Source organism: Nansenia antarctica (genome assembly GCF_963989245.1).
Source record: "Nansenia antarctica genome assembly, chromosome: 1".
Lineage (NCBI taxonomy): Eukaryota > Metazoa > Chordata > Actinopteri > Argentiniformes > Microstomatidae > Nansenia > Nansenia antarctica.
Window position 1 is genome coordinate 109,047,270 of NC_137674.1, and position 20,000 is coordinate 109,067,269.

The following is a 20,000-nucleotide window of genomic DNA, read 5'->3' on the forward strand; positions in this document are numbered from 1 at the left end:
GGGGGCGGGAGGCGTAGTGGGAGGGGGGGGGGCGGGGGCTGTCCTCAGCTCTCTGTCTGCTCCGGGAGGGGGGGTACTCTGCCTCCGCACGGCCCGCGCTGCCCAGCCGGTGGTCCCTGTCAAGCAGAAACACGTATGGGCTCTTAAAGATGCATCTCCTGATGGAGGTTTAAAAAAAAAAAATATATATATATGTTACGGTACATGTGGGAAAACTAGGGTTAGGGTTAGGTGCTACGGTGCTAGGGTTAAGGTTAGGGTTAGAAATGCCAGCATGTACCAAGTCGACGTAGCACCTAACCCTAACCCTAGTTTTCCCACATGTACCGTATTCCCACATGCATCGTAACATATATATATATATATATACAGTATATATATATATATATTTAGGTCATTTCTGCTTTCATTGGGATAGTAGAGACAGTAGAGATTGACAGGAAGGATGGGTGAGAGAGAGAGGAGGATAGAGACAGTAGAGACTGACAGGAAGGATGGGTGAGAGAGAGAGGAGGATAGAGACAGTAGAGATTGACAGGAAGGATGGGTGAGAGAGAGGAGGGTAGAGACAATAGAGACTGACAGGAAGGATGGGTGAGAGAGAGGAGGATAGAGACAGTAGAGATTGACAGGAAGGATGGGTGAGAGAGAGGAGGATAGAGACAGTAGAGACTGACAGGAAGGATGGGTGAGAGAGAGGAAGATAGAGACAGTAGAGATTGACAGGAAGGATGGGTGAGAGAGAGGAGGATAGAGACAGTAGAGACTGACAGGAAGGATGGGTGAGAGAGAGAGAGGAGGATAGAGAGAGACAGTTGAGATTGACAGGAAGGATGGGTGAGGGAGAGAGAGGAGGATAGAGACAGTAGAGACTGACAGGAAGGACGGGTGTGATAGAGAGGAGGGATGACATGCAGGATATGTCGAGGGTCGGAATCGAACCAGGAACCGTGTGATGAGACTAGGCCATTAAGCAGTGGATGTCTTACGTGTCGGTCAGCTGTCCGTCGACTTAAAGTGTCCCGCCTGAACTAACGCAGTCTTCCCTTCAGTCAGGACTTACGTCATTAATCATTGTTTAATGTAAACACCTCCTCATCCCAACTACCCCCCTGTACAGCTTCTCTACTGGAAATAATAAAAATATTTATCATAATTCTTCCTTCTTCTAGCATGGTAACTGCCAATGGCCCCTGGTCCTAGCATTACCTTTTCTCACGATTGGCTGATGGATGGATGATTCACTTACATGTACTTACTTAGACAAATGTACTTGTTGTACTGTATGTCACTTTGACAACAAAGGCGTCTGCTGAATGCCAAAAATGTAATGTAATGTAAACGGACTCTTATCAGATTCGGAATCGTATCAGATTATCAGATTTAGCCTCATATTTAGTTCAACATAACGGGTCAGGTGCGTGAAAAGCATGTCTGAAAAACATCTCCCTTCACTTGCTTGCCCGACGATTTGAATACAGACTTGTAAAACCCCGAAAAAACTAATCCAAAGCACCCTCAGTATCTTCAGATTACCAGAAGGTTCAGAGCCACTGGGATTCGTCGTGAAGCCTAGACCCAAGAGTTCTCTGGCCTTTGCCCTGCCCACTCAGAACAACACCTGACCAGACCTCCTCCTCCTCCTCCTCCTCCTGTTATCTCCTCCATCACCACCACCCTGCCTCACAGCCTCCTCAGTCCTGGGAAACACAAGACACCCTTCAGAACAAAGAAAAGGCTGGCAGTCTGCAACAATGGCTGCTAATCCCTGCCAGACATTGTCCACCTCCACTGACTCATCGGAGTCGTCCGTTGCGCTGCGTGCGGGGAGAGAGTCTGGGCCCGGGGGGATTAAGAAGATGGGGAGAGGGAAGTCACGCACGTCCAGTGAGTCATTGTTCGTTTCCAGGACAGGCTGCTGCTTTTCTCTCTGACGCATGATCGGCGATTCCCGGGCGTCTACGGTACAGTGTAAGGACATCTGGATAGGTGCTGTCGTATTTACTGTTAGAACACCACTTCCTTGGCCCAGTGACAACACTTTGTGTGCCGGTGTCTGTCTTGTAGGTCCGTTTGTATCGTAGTAGCTTGTATTTGGTAGTACTTTTGCCTGCCCATTGATGTATTCTGCTTGTACTTTGTACCTTTGTTGTACTTTTGTGTCATGATTTGTACTTGGTGTATTGCTGGTTCAATACTTTGATTTTGTGTATACTCTGTTAGTACTCTGAGGGTAATGGTAATAATAATTCCTTATATTTATAAAGCGCTTTTCAGGGACTCAAAGACGCTGACAGTATGGGTAGACAAAAACACGGAAACAACGAGCAACAGATAACATGAGTACATAGAACACAGAGTTAACGAACAGGCACAGGAAACAATTAACACAGCAATGACCAGGGGAGGGAGGGGGGTGGCAGGGTTACGGGAGATGGTTAAGGGTAGTTAGCGAGTGCTTTGTTGGCGCTTAGCACTACATTAAGCACTAAGCAGCTAGGACATTAACATTATTCATAGATGGAATTTCCACAGTTACAGTCCCATCCTGTACGATCGTCAGTTTGTTTACATTGTGCAGGTCGTAAGGTGGCGAACTATTACAATTGTACTTAACTTTGTGATAAGAATCGCTATTCAAATCAATTCGATTGTGTAGTAACAGCGAGCGAACTTGGATGACGCTTGCCACCCACCACCAAGTTTGCCAGGCAACTGAAGCACTTGGATGATAAGAGTAGCCCGCCCTTGAAAGCACCAGGGAGGGGTAGAGGAGGCCATAACCCCAGGTGTTAACCACAGAAGAGTAAACCAGTAAACCCAGCTGAAGCCTGCGGGAATGTCTGTGTAAAATACAACAATTGGCCTTGGGCATACAGGGCGTTAGCCTCTCTGTGGAGAACCGGCTAATAGGTACTTAGGACAGTACCGTTATCACGGCTTTATCAGTTATCTGTCACTGTTGTTGGGACATAATAACAATGACAATAATAATCTCTAAAGCCCCAAACAGTCGTTCCGGCCACATTCTTTGTCGCCCTGAGGAAAACCTTTTCATATCGGTGTAACAGTAGCTGTGCCCTGATATAGTTTATGTAAACAGTTTATCTGTATCGAACCGTGACGCAACTAAGGGAACCCATTCAACGATAAGTGCCTTTCTTCTTCTTCTGATGACGACCTCACCTGGGACGTGCACGCCAAACAGGTGGTGGAAAAGGCACAGCAGCGGCTATTCCACCTGAAGAAGTTTGCCGTGGGGGGGGCCTTCTACAGAGGCACCACCGAGGGCATACTGACTGAGTGCATCACTGCCTGGTCACTACGGCAACTGCACTGCCCTCAACCGCAGAGCGCTACAGAGGGGTGGTACAGAGGGGTGGTACAGAGGGGTGGTGCGGAGGGGTTGGTGAGGACAGCCGAGCGCATCAGTGGAAGTGAGCTTCCGTCCATCCATGATAAACACAACAAACGGTGTGACAGCAAAGCCCGGAGGATCATGAAAGATCCCAGCCAAAAGGCGAGGCCTCTTCCGGAGCCTCAGGGCCAAAACTCAGAGGCTAACCAGCAGCTACTTCCCCCAGGTGATCAGGCTCATGAACAAGCCCGCTGTAGACAACTGACTATCATCCACAAGCACATCCCATGCATACGGACTACCTAACCTTAAAAGCACACCCCATGTATACAGACTACCTAAACCTTAACAAGCACACCCCATGTATACAGACTACCTAACCTTAACACACCCCATGTATACAGACTACCTAAACCTTAACACACCCCATGTATACAGACTACCTAACCTTAACACACCCCATGTATACAGACCTAAACCTTAACACACCCCATGTATACAGACTACCTAAACCTTAACAAGCACACCCCATGTATACAGACTACCTAACCTTAACACACCCCATGTATACACACTACCTAAACCTTAACACACCCCATGTATACAGACTACCTAAACCTTAACACACCCCATGTATACAGACTACCTAACCTTAACACACCCCATGTATACAGACTACCTAACCTTAACAAGCACACCCCATGTATACAGACTACCTAACCTTAACACACCCCATGTATACAGACTACCTAACCTTAACAAGCACACCCCATGTATACAGACTACCTAACCTTAACACACCCCATGTATACAGACTACCTAACCTTAACAAGCACACCCCATGTATACAGACTACCTAACCTTAACAAGCACACCCCATGTATACAGACTACCTAACCTTAACACACCCCATGTATACACACTACCTAACCTTAACACACCCCATGTATACAGACTACCTAACCTTAACAAGCACACCCCATGTATACAGACTACCTAACCTTAACACACCCCATGTATACAGACTACCTAACCTTAACAAGCACACCCCATGTATACAGACTACCTAACCTTAACACACCCCATGTATACAGACTACCTAAACCTTAACACACCCCATGTATACAGACTACCTAACCTTAACACACCCCATGTATACAGACTACCTAACCTTAACACACCCCATGTATACAGACTACCTAACCTTAACACAACCCATGTATACAGACTACCTAACCTTAACACACCCCATGTATACAGACTACCTAAACCTTAACAAGCACACCCCATGTATACAGACTACCTAAGCCTTAACAAGCACACCCCATGTATACAGACTACCTAAACCTTAACACACCCCATGTATACAGACTACCTAACCTTAACACACCCCATGTATACAGACTACCTAACCTTAACACACCCCATGCATACAGACTACCTAACCTTAACACACCCCATGTATACAGACTACCTGAACCTTAACAAGCACACCCCATGTATACAGACTACCTAAACCTTAACAAGCACACCCCATGTATACAGACTACCTAACCTTAACACACCCCATGTATACAGACTACCTAACCTTAACACACCCCATGTATACAGACTACCTAACCTTAACACACCCCATGTATACAGACTACCTAACCTTAACACACCCCATGTATACAGACTACCTAACCTTAACACAACCCATGTATACAGACTACCTAACCTTAACACACCCCATGTATACAGACTACCTAAACCTTAACAAGCACACCCCATGTATACAGACTACCTAACCTTAACACACCCCATGTATACAGACTACCTAACCTTAACACACCCCATGTATACAGACTACCTAACCTTAACACACCCCATGTATACAGACTACCTAACCTTAACACACCCCATGTATACAGACTACCTAACCTTAACACACCCCATGTATACAGACTACCTAACCTTAACACACCCCATGTATACAGACTACCTAAACCTTAACACACCCCATGTATACAGACTACCTAACCTTAACAAGCCCACCCCATGTATACAGACTACCTAACCTTAACAAGCCCACCCCATGTATACAGACTACCTAACCTTAACACACCCCATGTATACAGACTACCTAACCTTAACACACCCCATGTATACAGACTACCTAACCTTAACACACCCCATGCATACAGACTACCTAACCTTAACACACCCCATGTATACAGACTACCTAACCTTAACACACCCCATGTATACAGACTACCTAACCTTAACAAGCACACCCCATGTATACAGACTACCTAACCTTAACACACCCCATGTATACAGACTACCTAACCTTAACAAGCACACCCCATGTATACAGACTACCTAACCTTAACACACCCCATGTATACAGACTACCTAACCTTAACACACCCCATGTATACACACTACCTAAACCTTCAGCTCACAGCCACTTTACTACTGTCACTTATGTCCTGCACTATTGACACTTTGAATTATGCCTAGTGCCTTACTGTCTTGTATTGTCTACAAATTAATTGTAAGCTAGCTAATTGTAAATAATCTTATTTGTCACTCATATCCTGTACTATATCATGTCACTTTTTTTATTATTATCTTGAATTATGCCTACTGCCTTATTGTCTAGTGCTGCAATGTCAGGAACCGAAGCCAAACGAATGTTACTCTCTCACACTTGAGAGTAACACGCAATGTGACGTGACAATAAAACTTGAAAGGTGAAACTTCCTGCGACAGTCGAGATAACCGGACGAGATCCCGTTCCGCTTTGCGCAATATTGACCGTGATCAATTCAGAGAAGGTCAAGATGACTGATGGTGACAGCAGGGTAGGGTTTCACACAGGCACACCCTCCACATCACCTTACTACAACCTGGACAACCTTATCTTTGTCCTCATCCTCCCCCCCCACCCCCCCCTCCCTTGCCCCTCCCTATCCACTTGCCCATCTAAAGTTATGTGGAGCGAAACACACAATAGTAAGTTGGTGATATCGGTGGCATATCAGCTCTTTGTCTCACCCCGACACTGATAAGCCGATACGCTTCAGTGACGCGAGACAATAGCAACCCGACCATTCCCTCCCCGAACACGCTGTCATCTTTTCATTCTCCTTTCTTTTCAGTCGGTTTATGTATTTATTGTACTCGGCCCCAGCACCGGAAATGAGGGTCTCCCTCAGTGGTCCCCGAGTTGAAATAAAGGCTTTAAATGAAATGAAATGAAATGAAATCTTGAATATACACTGGGTGGTGAGGCAGAACCCAAACACTCCCTCCCTACACAGTCATGTTGAATATACACTGGGTGGTGTGAGTGAACAAAGGGAATATACACAGGGTGGTAAGGCTGAACAAAGTGAATATACACACAGCTGTGGTAAGGCTGAAAGGGTGGGTAGAGGCTATGAAAAGACTGTGGAAGGTCAGAGAGGTAACTGTTCATGGGACACCACACCGCTGGCATCTTACCAAGGCACACCCAGACTCATAATCAGAGATTGACGTGTGTTTGAATAGCATTGTCTCTCTCTCTCTGTGTGTGTGTGTGTGTGTGTGTGTTTGTGTTTGTGTTTCTCTATCCTTCCTTCCTCACTTTTCATATATATTCCTCTCACTTCTTGGTGTATTGTGAGGTAATGTGAGGTAATGTGAGGTAATGTGAGGTAACGTGAGGTATTGTGAGGTAATGTGAGGTAACGTGAGGTAACGTGAGGTAATGTGAGGTAATGTGAGGTATTGTGAGGTAACGTGAGGTAATGTGAGGTAATGTGAGGTATTGTGAGGTAATGTGAGGTAATGTGAGGTATTGTGAGGTAATGTGAGGTAATGTGAGGTAATGTGAGGTATTGTGAGGTAATGTGAGGTAACGTGAGGTAACGTGAGGTAATGTGAGGTAATGTGAGGTATTGTGAGGTAATGTGAGGTAATGTGAGGTAATGTGAGGTATTGTGAGGTAATGTGAGGTAATGTGAGGTATTGTGAGGTAATGTGAGGTAATGTGAGGTAATGTGAGGTAATGTGAGGTATTGTGAGGTAATGTGAGGTAATGTGAGGTAATGTGAGGTAACGTGAGGTAATGTGAGGTATTGTGAGGTAATGTGAGGTAATGTGAGGTAATGTGGGCCAAAGGATTCAGGTATGGGGTGATCATGGGGACAGGGTGAGTGTGTGTGTGAGTGTGTGTGTGTGTGTGTGTATGTGTATGTGTAACTTACGCGGCGTGGGCATTTCGATGTGAGCCGGGGGTCACTGGTCGCTGTAACGGTTCGTCAACACACTGTTCAGCTGGGGTGGCCGACCTCCTCTTCACTCTGGCCATGTTGGTCATGATCTAGACACACACACACACACACACACACAGAAAATCAGTGTATCACATTTACTTTAACCTTCCCATCCAAACCAGCCTATTGTGTAACACAGGCGGCCCAGTGAGGGAGTGAGGGATAGTGTCAACACACACACACACACACACACACACAGACTGTGGTTATACGTGTTTGTGTATGTGTGTCTACTGTTGTTTGTGCGATTATGCATGTGGTGTGTGTGTGTGCATGTGTGTGTGTCATGTGTGTATGTGTGTGTGCGTGCGTGCATGTGTGCGTGTGTGTGCGTGTGTGTATGTGTGTGTGCGTCTCACCCCCAGGTACTCGGTGGTCAGCAGGCTCTCTCCTGCCAGCTGTGTGTGTGTGTGTGTGTGTGTGTGTCTCACCCCCAGGTACTCGGTGGTCAGCAGGCTCTCTCCTGCCAGCTCGCGGTGCTGAGGCTGAAGAACTTCCTCTTTGTCCAGGTCGGTCTCCATGGTGTCCTCCTGTCAACACACACACACACACACACACACACACACACACACACACACACACACACACACACACACACACACACACACACACACACAGGTCAGAACACCATCACATTTACAAATAGTCTGACTCACATAGCTCCTTATTCCAAAGCGCTTTACAACGGCCTCTCATTCACCCATTCACACACAAATGGTGACAAGCTACCATGCAAGGCGCCGGCCGGCCCGCTCATTGGGAGCAATTTGTGGTTCAGTGTCTTGCCCAAGGACACTTCGACGACATGTGGCCAGCCGGGGTTCGAACCGCCGATCTGCCAACCTTGCAGTCATTAGACTCTGGCTCTACCTCCTGCGCCACAGCCGCACACAGCCACACACATTTACATTGTTGGCATTTAGAAGACGCCTTTTATCCAAAGTGACTTACAAGAAACACATTTGTCTGAGTAAGCGAATCATTTATCCATCAGTCATCATGAGGAAAATGTAATCTATGCTCGGGACCAGAGATTACTGGCAGTCACAATGCTGGAAGGAGGAAGAGTCAGGTTCGACACCAGAATGACTCATAAAATCAATAGAGTGTATAGAATGCGCCAACAGAAGCTAATAGTACAACAGTTCAATTATCAATTAGTGTAGGTGTCTACCATGAGATAAGATAAGATTCAACTGTTATTGTTGAACAGAACACGAGTACTGAGGCAACAATGTGTAGTTGGTGCACACGTCACGCACGCGCACTCGCGCACGCACACGCACACGCACACTCGCACTCGCACTCGCACACGCACACTCACACACTCACACACACTCACACTCACACTCTCACACACACACTCACACACTCACACACACTCACTCACTCACACACACACACACACACACACACACACACACACACACGTCCTCCCCCCCAGGGAGAACAGAGCTCTGGGCTCTGGGCTACAGGGGTCAGACATCTTCGCCCCCCCCCCTCCCCCCCGGAGCAGTTAGGGGTTAAGTGCCTTGCTCAAGGGCAAAACGGGCTACATACTTAACAACACGTGACAACAATATGAAACTGTGCGCTCGTATCTGCCCGACTGAGGCATTGAAAATGGCATCAGTTTAAACATAATTTGTCCCACTGTTCACCTTGTTATGTGAATACATTTCATAACATGCAATTCATAATTACAGATCCAATTCTATATGATTCCTGATTAAACTGTACAACATATTTGATGGGTTTGTTTTGCAAAAACAGATATCTCAGTTAGTATTCATTATCCTGAGTCATGTCTTTTTGCGTGCGCTCCAGGGAACTCTTCATATGTAATGCGTGAGAGGTAATACTTCTACACAACGGGATCAATTATTTTACACAATGGGATCAATTTCAAAGCTTTTCTAGACTTTCAATCTTCTGCCATCGGAGTCGCAGTTGCTAATTTCTCCAGTTTATGTGCGTACGCATGAGTCAGAGTGGGATTTTTAACATGTATCTATTGTCCTGTTCTCCTATTCTGCCTGTGTCTGCGTGGTCTGTCCATTTCCACACAGAGTGTAACAGTAGATTTCCATGGAGTAGCTCCATGGAAACTCCCGTGGGATTGTTGAAAGTCCGGCTGTCCTGTTTGTGAAAACTCTGCCCTGGGTTGAGGGTCTTGTGTTCATGGGCAGTGATGGGGTGCAGACTCGTTATCTATGTTGTGACTATGGTGACAATATACCAAATGTCCAGTGTGAAAGTTTGGGGTCAGTCTCTGAAAGCTTCCCATTGTGAGGTTAATTAGACTGGCCAACTCGAGTTGTTGAAGACCATTTATTTTAATAAATATTATACTTTTATAGATTTAAAGCAAGTTGCTATCTTGAGTGTCATTGACAGGAGGACCCAGATCAGTAGTGATGGGGGTGGGCAGTTTGAGGTCAGGAGCTGGGCAATGGAGGCATGCACACACACACATACCTACACACTCACACACGTACACACGTACACACACCACACACACACACACACACACACACACACACACACACACACACATACCTACACACACACACACATTTTAAATGCTTTATTTATGTCCATGTAAATACAAAGTGCATTAAGGACATAAACACTATCAGTGCAATCAGTTCACACGTACACACGTACACACGTACACACACACACACACACCCACACACACACACACACACACACACACACACACACACACACACACACACACACACACACACCAACAGACATACACACACACACACACACACACACACACACGTCCCCTGAGGCGGAGGCCTTATCTGTTAACCCAGTTTCCCAGAGTCTCCCATCCCTCAGCGCCACCAGGTCACCTGATATGTGTGTCAGGCTGAGGGGACTGTGGCTGTGCGGCTGTGGCGCGGTGGCTGTGGCACGCCATCTGCACGTGTTTGGGAAGGCTGCCAGATACGCATGTCTCCCCTCCTCCCCTCCTCCCCCCCTCCTCCCCTCCTCCCCTCCTTCCCTCCCACAGTCTCTCTCACTCCTCTGGATGTACACGACCAAACTCCTCCCCTCCTCCCCTCCCACAGTCTCTCTCACTCCTCTGGATGTACAGGACCAAACTCCTCCCCTCCTCCCCTCCTCCCCTCCTCCCCTCCTCCCCTCCCACAGTCTCTCTCACTCCTCTGGATGTACAGGACCAAACTCCTCCCCTCCTCCCCTCCTCCCCTCCTCCCCTCCTCCCCTCCCACAGTCTCTCTCACTCCTCTGGATGTACAGGACCAAACTCCTCCCCTCCTCCCCTCCTCCCCTCCTCCCCTCCTCCCCTCCCACAGTCTCTCTCACTCCTCTGGATGTACAGGACCAAACTCCTCCCCTCCTCCTCCCCTCCTCCCCTCCTCCCCTCCCACAGTCTCTCTCACTCCTCTGGATGTACAGGACCAAACTCCCCCCCTCCTCCCCTCCTCCCCTCCTCCCCTCCCACAGTCTCTCTCACTCCTCTGGATGTACAGGACCAAACTCCCCCCCTCCTCCCCTCCTCCCCTCCCACAGTCTCTCTCACTCCTCTGGATGTACAGGACCAAACTCCCCCCCTCCTCCCCTCCTCCCCTCCCACAGTCTCTCTCACTCCTCTGGATGTACAGGACCAAACTCCCCCCCTCCTCCCCTCCCACAGGGTTCTCACTCTCCTGGATGTAACAGGACCAGTCACAAGGTTGGACACACCCCTCCCCATTCAATTGAATGGGAAAGTTGTGTACAAACTTTTGAATGGTACTGTTCACATACATGAGGTACTGTGGACCGAAAGATTCAGGGGTGTGGTGGTCGGTGGGGGAAAGGGTGTGTGTGTGTGTATGTGCGTATGTGTGTGTGTGTATGTGTGTGTGGATGTGTGTTGGTGAGTATGTGCGTATGTGTGTGTGTGTGTGCGTATGTGTGTGTGTGTGCATGTCTGTTGGTGTATGTCTGTTGGTGTGTGTGTGTGTGTGTGTGTGTGTGTGTGTGTGGTGTGTGTGAGGCCTACCTCATCATCATCATCCTCCTCTTCATCATCAGACTCTGGACCCTCTTCAGTCACGTCTCCTGGGGACGAAAGCGTCACCAAGGTGTGTTAATGTACGGTCCTCCAGTTAACTCTGTCCTGTTAACACTAGAACAGCCGTGTCTATGTTACCTACTATAAGAGCCGCCTCGGGGGTCAAATGACCATAGTCTTTACAATAGGAAGCTGCTACTTACATACAACGACCACTAGTTGGCGCGTCTTGTAAAATAGCCTGCCCTCCTACACAGAAAAACTGCAAAATAGCTTTATACTATCTTATCCTGGTGTGATTTTGAAAATGTAAGGATACTGGGTGGTAGAACGCACATACATGTATCTAGGAAAAGTCATGAAAGGAGGGTCCTGAAATTTGATCGATTGCAAAGATATTAAAACAACATTTTTAACTCAAATGACCCCCACCCACGGCTGTTCTAGTGCAAAGATATTACATTCTGGATTACTCTCATTCCCTCGGGGTTGCTGACTGACCTGAGTTCAGCTGTTTGATGATGAACTCAATCTGCCTGTTCAGCTCCGGGTTCTCCTCTCTGCTGTAACACCGCAAGATCTCCTCCATGCTCTGCACACACACACACACACACACACACACACACACACACACACACACACACACACACACACACACACGCACACACACCATGTTCAATAGCAGACAGACAGAAACAAACAAACAGACAGACAGACAGAAACAGACAGACAGACAGGCAGGCAGGCAGACAGACAGGCAGGCAGACAGACAGAAAGAAACAGACAGACAGACAGACAGACAGACAGGCAGGCAGGCAGACAGAGAGGCAGGCAGACAGACAGGCAGGCAGGCAGACAGACAGACACAGACAGACAGACAGACAGACAGGCAGGCAGGCAGGCAGACAGAAACAAACAGACAGACAGACAGACAGACAGAAACAGACAGACAGACAGACAGGCAGACAGAAACAGACAGACAGGCAGACAGACAGACAGAAACAGACAGACAGACAGGCAGGCAGACAGACAGACATACTCACTATCTCCCTGGCTTCCTCTCTCACAGCAGGAATACACAGGATGCTATAGAGGGCCCCATTCACATACGGTCGGATCTGTTAACACACACACACACACACACACACACACACACACACACACACACACACACACACACACACAGTTTATACAGTGTATACAGTGGCTGAGTGTGTGAGCGAGTACGTACAAGTCTGTCTCACGGCCTATCTGTTCTGGTTAGGGCTCTTTGTGTGTCCACATAGGGAAGGGGGGATGACAGCAGAACGGAGGTATGGAAGGTATGGAATCACCTCAGGGGGGATGTGGGAGAGAGAGAGAGAGAGAGCAAGGAGAACAGGACAACAGGTCCCTACAAGCCCCTAAACACCATGTATGCATAGATCCATGTATGCAATAATCTCTAATAAACCTCCATATATCTACACTGTCTCTAGATAATTACATACATACATACATAGGTGTTGAAGTCGTTATCACGGGGGAAACAGAAACATGTGAGTGGAAACATGTTTTAGGAATATCACAGCCTTTCAGGGCTTGTGTGTAGATGTATGAGTTCATAGGGGCGGAGCCTGATGTTACCGTTAGGATTGATGGAGGAGGTTAAAGGTCACTGTTAGGACTGTCACTGATGGATGATGCAACAATCAGCTGATAGCTGGATAGCGCTTGCTGTCTCTGTGCAGATGAATTTGTGTGTGTGTGTGTGTGTGTGTGAGAGAGAGAGAGAAAGTGAGAGAAAGTGAGTGAGTGAGTGTGTGTGTGTGTGTGTGTGAGAGAGAGAGAGAGAGAGAGAGAGAGAGAGAGAGAGAGAGAGAGAGAGAGAGAGTGAGTGAGTGAGAGAGTGCGTGCATGAGTTTGTGAGTGTGTGTCTATGTGTGTGTGTGTGTGTGTGTGTGTGTGTGTGAATGTGCGTGAGTGCGAGTGTGTGTGTTCGTGTGTTCGTGTGTGCGTGCAAGCGAGTGTGTGTGTGTGTGCGAACGATTGAGTGAGTGTGTGTGTGTGCATGTGTGCGTGCGTGCGTGAATTTGTGTGTGAGTGAGTGTGCGTGTGTGTGTGCGTGTGCGTGCGTACGTGTGCGTGCGTGTGTGTGTGTTTGTGTGTGTGTGTGTGTGTTACCTCGTGGTTCTCGTGTCCCAGCAGGTTGGTCAGCACCTTCAGGACGTGCTTGGCGTTCTCACAACACTTCCTCTTTCCTGTGAGGCATCACAACACACACACACACACACACACACACACACACACACACACACATACACACATATACACACACACACACACACACACAACAGAGTCATCACAACAGTCTTAACAGAGTCATCACAACACAGTCTTAACAGGATGAACACAGACGCAGTATCAAACGTCTTATTTTACACTGCCATCTCGTTTGTTTAACCTAACGACTTTAAAAGGGTATCAGACATCAGGCTAAAGGCCAGAACGCCCAAGGCAACAAGGCCCAAGGCAACAGTGACCAGACAACAGTCGCCAGCGGGAATCGAACCGACGACCTTAGGGACCAACGGTACCTTTGGTGCGCAGACAGAGGTTCATGAGCAGGGCGACGGCGTACTCCAGCGTGTAGTCAGACAGGCAGTCCGAGTCCTGCAGCTCGTCCACCAGCCAGCCAATCAGGTCGTCCGCTATCATGGCCGACTGTTGACTCCGCCTACAGGGAAACGCAGGGATGTTACAAGGATGTTACTGCTGATTCTCCAGTGTCTAAATATATATTAAAAAATAATATTTCTTTCTTCTTCTAGCACGACGACTGCCAACGACCCCGGGCCTGAGCTAGATCACTCTTCCTGCCACGACTGGTGGCTTGATGATTCACTTCCTTAGTCAAATGTATCGATTGTAAGTCCGCTTGGGAATAAGGCGTCTGCTAAATGCCCAAACATGTAAAAATGTAAATGTGAATGTGAATGTTCACCTGAGGCTGAGCTTCTGCAGGGCTCCCAGAACGTTCTCCCGGCTGACGGAGTCCTTCTCCTCCTGCCTGAGAGACTCCATCAGCAGCCTGGACAGAGACGGGACGTGGGACAGGTACACGCGACCTGGAACAGGAAACGCATCACAGGGGGTCACCGCCCGGGACAAAGGGATACAGTGTCCCCATCCAGACACAAGCCCAAAATCTAGCCCCTCCCTACCCTAAAGTCCTAAAAAGTAAATTTCAGACTAAGTCAGACATTTTTTATTTCTTTAAGTCAGAAAAAAATTATTTCTGAATAAAAGTCAGATTTTTTTTTTCTGAATAAAAGACTGAAAAAAAAAAAATTCTGAATAAAAGTCCGATTTTCTCTTTCTTCTGAATCTAGCCCCTCCCTACCTTATCTAGCCCCTGTCTACCCTATCTAGCCCCTCCCTACCCTACCTAGCCCCTCCCTACCCTATCTAGCCCCTCCCTACCCTATCTAGCCCCTCCCTACTCTATCTAGCCCCTCCCTACTCTATCTAGCCCCTCCCTACTCTATCTAGCCCCTCCCTACCCTATCTAGCCCCTCCCTACTCTATCTAGCCCCTCCCTACTCTATCTAGCCCCTCCCTACTCTATCTAGCCCCTCCCTACCCTATCTAGCCCCTCCCTACCCTATCTAGCCCCTCCCTACCCTATCTAGCCCCTCCCTAACCTATCTAGCCCCTCCCTACTCTATCTAGCCCCTCCCTACCCTATCTAGCCCCTCCCTCCCCTATCTAGCCCCTCCCTACCCTATCTAGCCCCTCCCTAACCTATCTAGCCCCTCCCTACTCTATCTAGCCCCTCCCTACTCTATCTAGCCCCTCCCTACCCTATCTAGCCCCTCCCTACCCTATCTAGCCCCTCCCTACCCTATCTAGCCCCTCCCTAACCTATCTAGCCCCTCCCTACTCTATCTAGCCCCTCCCTACTCTATCTAGCCCCTCCCTACCCTATCTAGCCCCTCCCTACCCTATCTAGCCCCTCCCTCCCCTATCTAGCCCCTCCCTCCCCTATCTAGCCCCTCCCTACCCTATCTAGCCCCTCCCTACTCTATCTAGCCCCTCCCTACTCTATCTAGCCCCTCCCTACCCTATCTTGCCCCTCCCTACCCTATCTAGCCCCTGTCTACCCTATCCCCTGATTCCCGCTGGGACCATATATACTGTGAACTGTATATATTCACTCGCTGCAATGTTAGTCCCTTTGGATAAAACCTTCAGCTAAATGTCGTATATTATTATTACTATCAGACTCCACAAGGGGTAGGGGCTACTGTGTGGGCATCATAGCTCTCACGATCTCCGTCTGTTACGGAAACACTCAGCATAGACTTTATTCAAGAGATCAATAAGACCTTCATTTAGGGTCCAAAACGTCCCAAATGAGCAGCATCTGTATGTTCTACTCTACAAAGGTCTGGCTGGGAGGAATCATTATCTGCTACCTAAAAGCTTTTGCTTCTTTTCTTTTTTCAGCTGGAGGCCCTCATCCTCATCCTTGAATGCCGAATTCTGCGAAAAATGCATCCAATTACATGGATTTGACCACACAGCAGAATGCTCTGAACATAATATTACACTAGTTCCAGTACAGCCAAACTGGTTCATGGCTAATGATGTACCGTACTACACACACACCCACACACACCTACACACACACACACACACACACACACACACACACACACACACACACACACACACACACACACATACCTTCTGTAAGGGAGGCGAAGGCGTTGACGAGACGGGCCGTGTACTGCCTGACTATCTCGTTCTTCGACTTGATCAAGTGAAGCACGGTTTTCTGCCAAGCACAGGACAAAGAGGGTTTAAATGGGGAAGGGGGGGGGATTCATAGGGGGAAAACACGGCATGTATTGTAGAGAGAATGTAGAATTGTAGTGAACTCCGTGTCACAAGGCAAGTTACAGAGGGTGCGTTCGTAAATTCGCTCTGAATTCGAGAGCGTCGGAGCGCACACTGACGTTCAAACGTCATAGAGCGACCGAGTCATCTGATTGGACAAGAGGCGTTCCGGGAGTGCTGATCAGATTTTCCAGAGCGTATTTACGGACGCACCCAGAGTGTCAATCAAAGGCCACGACATTCGTTTCACACAGAAACACACAGAACAGGTATCAGGTATCAAAGCTTGGCTTTGAGGCATATACAGGTATATGTTGTTTTTTAAAGGTGTAATCTGGAATTCAAACAACAACAGAGACCCTTTTTTTGGTAAACAACTCAGGGATGGGGCTGGAGAAATGTCACCACTCTCAAAGTCATAGAGGGAGCTATAGATGCTATAGGACTGACCATCCCTGAGATCAAAATGATAGTTTTAACCATGTAAAAAAAAAAAAGAAGATATACAGCGTTTGTTTACAAGAGTAAAACAAGAGTAAAAACAAGCTTATAATGTGGGTGCTGATGTGGTATGACAGTTGCACTAAGCCCACAAGGCATTTATAAGTTATATTATTCGATCAATGGCTATATCATTAATTTAAAAGTCAGACATGTACGTACTTATCCCAGCTTGCCCCTTCTAAGTGGACATATCAGCCCTAAACATTTCTCAAGCATTTCTTTGGTGCAATCAATCCATCTCCAATCCTCTCTTCACTCAACTCATCATGGCTAGAATCTTTTATTTTTTTTCTTCCTCCATTTGATTTTCTACTAATGAGATGTTTTTCTTATACAGCAGCATCCATCCCCGTAAGTGCCTACTAGTTGGCCAACATAACCTGAAAACAAACAAACAAAAAAATCCCAAACCCCTCTCCCATCCATATCTGGGCTACAGGCCAACGTCTCCCCGAGCTCTGTCACGCGAGCTACCCAGGTCAGCTGACGGTGGAGAGGTCACATGCTTCCCCGAGGGCGACCCCTCGCCAACCAGGCCGTTTGTGTCGGCGATGATTACGAGCAATTACTCCCTGGATTTATTACGCCGCAGATTAAAGCTCTAAAAACATCTCTTAAGTGGCCTCCGATGACCCGACGACTCCCTGACTCGGAGCAGACTTTCACGTCGGGAAGACAGACAAAAGGAGAGCGATCGGAGAAGAGGAGAAAAAAAAAAGTGAAAAGTGAAAAGTGGCGGTCTTTTTTTTTATACATTAGCGCTTCAAGCCATGTATGTGTATACACTGAATGAAACGGGAGTCGGAGTCGTAACTGCCGTGGTTGCCACGGATGCCACACAAAAAACAAAACAATAAACAGCTCACAAAGAAGAAAAAGAAGAAGAAAAAGTAGAAGAAGAAGAAGAAGACTTGCTCCAGGGCCTTCTCCTCCTAAGACCTTCTGAGCCGGTGGAGTCGTGGATACACGATCCCGGGCTCGGGTTCAGCTCTTCCCTAAACAACGGAGGTAACTCAAGCGCCAGAGAGGCCTTCAGTGCTACCGGCGTTGACTCTGAGGATGGGCCTTTTCACAGCGAGAGAGAGTCCCCTGTGTGAGGGAGGCTAAGATAACATGTTTATTAAAAGACACAGAGATGTCGTGACTGTGTGGTCTTTTGACCTTTGACCCTAAACAAAAGAGTTCGTGAACTTTTACAATTATTGCGACGTTTCAATTGACAGATTGACAGATTGACAGATTTAGACCCCCAGCATTCGTCCTGTGTGAGTGGATTCTACTTAAGCCGTTCACTGCGTTGAGAAGCTTCATGAAAGGCCAACAAACTGACCCAAACAACCCTGGGAGGGGATGTACGATCATATTTCGTGGCTGCACTTATATAGCGCCTTTATCCAAAGCGCTTTACAACGGCCTCTCATTCACCCATTCACACACACATTCACACACCAATGGCGGCAAGCTACCATGCAACATGCTCACTGGGAGCAATTTGGGGTTATATGTGGAAGTGTCCTTTCCCAAGGTGTGCTTACAAGGTGTCCTTTCCCAAGGACACTTCGACATGTGGCCAGCCGGGGCTCGAACCGCCGATCTGCCAACCTTGCGATCATTAGACGGCAGCTCTACCTCCTGCGCCACGGCCGCCCCAGTGTGATGTTAACAGGTCTTGAACATGGCCTATGGCTGGGTCACCCACCTGTCGGTTGTCGTAGCGATCCAGGAGGTCGTTGCTGATGAAGGCCTGGAGCACGGTGTCCCTCTGCTCACCATGGAGGGAGCGGGTCAGCCTCTGAGAACAGACACACACACACACACACACAAACACACACACACACACACACACGCGCGCACACACACACACACACACACACACACACGCACACACGCACACACAAACACACAAACAACCTTACAATAAACTCTATAATCGTGGTTAGACACAACCACAAGTTAGACATGCTATTGGCTTGGAACTACTACCAAGAAATTGTCTTACCCTCCATGTAGTGCCCAAATATTAGCTTTTTACACGGAACATGGAACTGTCATAACAGTAGTTAGTAGTAGACCAGTGATTACAGCTTATGACAGCTCATAGGACTGCTATAAAGGCTAGTAGCAGCCCCAGGACAGCAGGCTGCCTCACCCAGCGCAGGGCCTGGAGCAGCAGGGCCTTGAGGCGGTCCGAGCCCCCCAGCAGGTCCCTCTTCAGCTTGTCGTAGTCCAGGGAGGGCAGCAGCGGCACCTCTTTAGGCCTCCTGCAGGCCAGGGGGAGAACTGCAGCTTAGAGGCTGCGTGTGGGCCTACGGGAAGCCCAGGGGGTCAAACAGCATTTAGCTGTTGGAAAATTATGAACTTTTTTTTCTGAATGGGGCAGTCCCTCCACTCATGTTTTTCCATGTTTTTATTATTTTTTATTATCGGACAGATACAGTGAAGAAGACAGACAGGAAAGTAAGGAGAAGAAGAAGGGAGAGAGGGCATGTCAGCAGGGCCGACATGGGCCAGATTCAAACCCATGCCGACACGGGCACTGTAGACCGCAGTGCTAGACCCCTGGACCACCCCAGGTCACAAAACTATGTACTCTAAGTCATTGGTTCTCAAACCTCTCCTCAGGGACCCCCAGCCACTAATCAAGTACAAAGCAATTATGATTTGTACTTGATTAGTTGAATCAGGTGTGCTGGTGGTGGTGGAACAGATCAAATATGTGGAGCGGCTGGGGGTCCCCGAGGAGAGGTTTGAGAACCACTGGTCTAAGTGACAGGAACTGGTAATGTTGGGGAGGGGTGGGGAGGGGGGGGGGGGGGTAAGCTGAGAATCTGCTGTGGTTCTGGTTCAGACTTACGGAGGGGCGACAGAGGCGCGGAGCATCGAAGAAGCCTGAAGGAGAGAGAGGAAGATCATC

The 20,000-nt window shown here is 48.0% G+C and overlaps 1 protein-coding gene across 1 annotated transcript in view; it reads right to left on the reverse strand.

Annotated features, from left to right (window-relative positions):
* Window positions 1-20,000, reverse strand: part of armc9 (armadillo repeat containing 9) — a gene marked incomplete at its 5' end in the record, with an annotated part of 48,792 nt that overhangs the window by 13,458 nt on the left and 15,334 nt on the right. The window contains 13 exons of the mRNA XM_080539140.1: window positions 1-116; window positions 7,597-7,712; window positions 8,097-8,195; window positions 11,690-11,748; window positions 12,203-12,293; window positions 12,745-12,819; window positions 13,865-13,941; window positions 14,278-14,417; window positions 14,685-14,808; window positions 16,430-16,520; window positions 18,786-18,878; window positions 19,236-19,347; window positions 19,941-19,975. The exon at window positions 1-116 is cut by the window's left edge and continues 54 nt beyond it. Coding sequence (XP_080395266.1) covers window positions 1-116; window positions 7,597-7,712; window positions 8,097-8,195; window positions 11,690-11,748; window positions 12,203-12,293; window positions 12,745-12,819; window positions 13,865-13,941; window positions 14,278-14,417; window positions 14,685-14,808; window positions 16,430-16,520; window positions 18,786-18,878; window positions 19,236-19,347; window positions 19,941-19,975 — 1,228 coding nt within the window. The remainder of the gene's footprint in view (window positions 117-7,596; window positions 7,713-8,096; window positions 8,196-11,689; window positions 11,749-12,202; window positions 12,294-12,744; window positions 12,820-13,864; window positions 13,942-14,277; window positions 14,418-14,684; window positions 14,809-16,429; window positions 16,521-18,785; window positions 18,879-19,235; window positions 19,348-19,940; window positions 19,976-20,000) is intronic.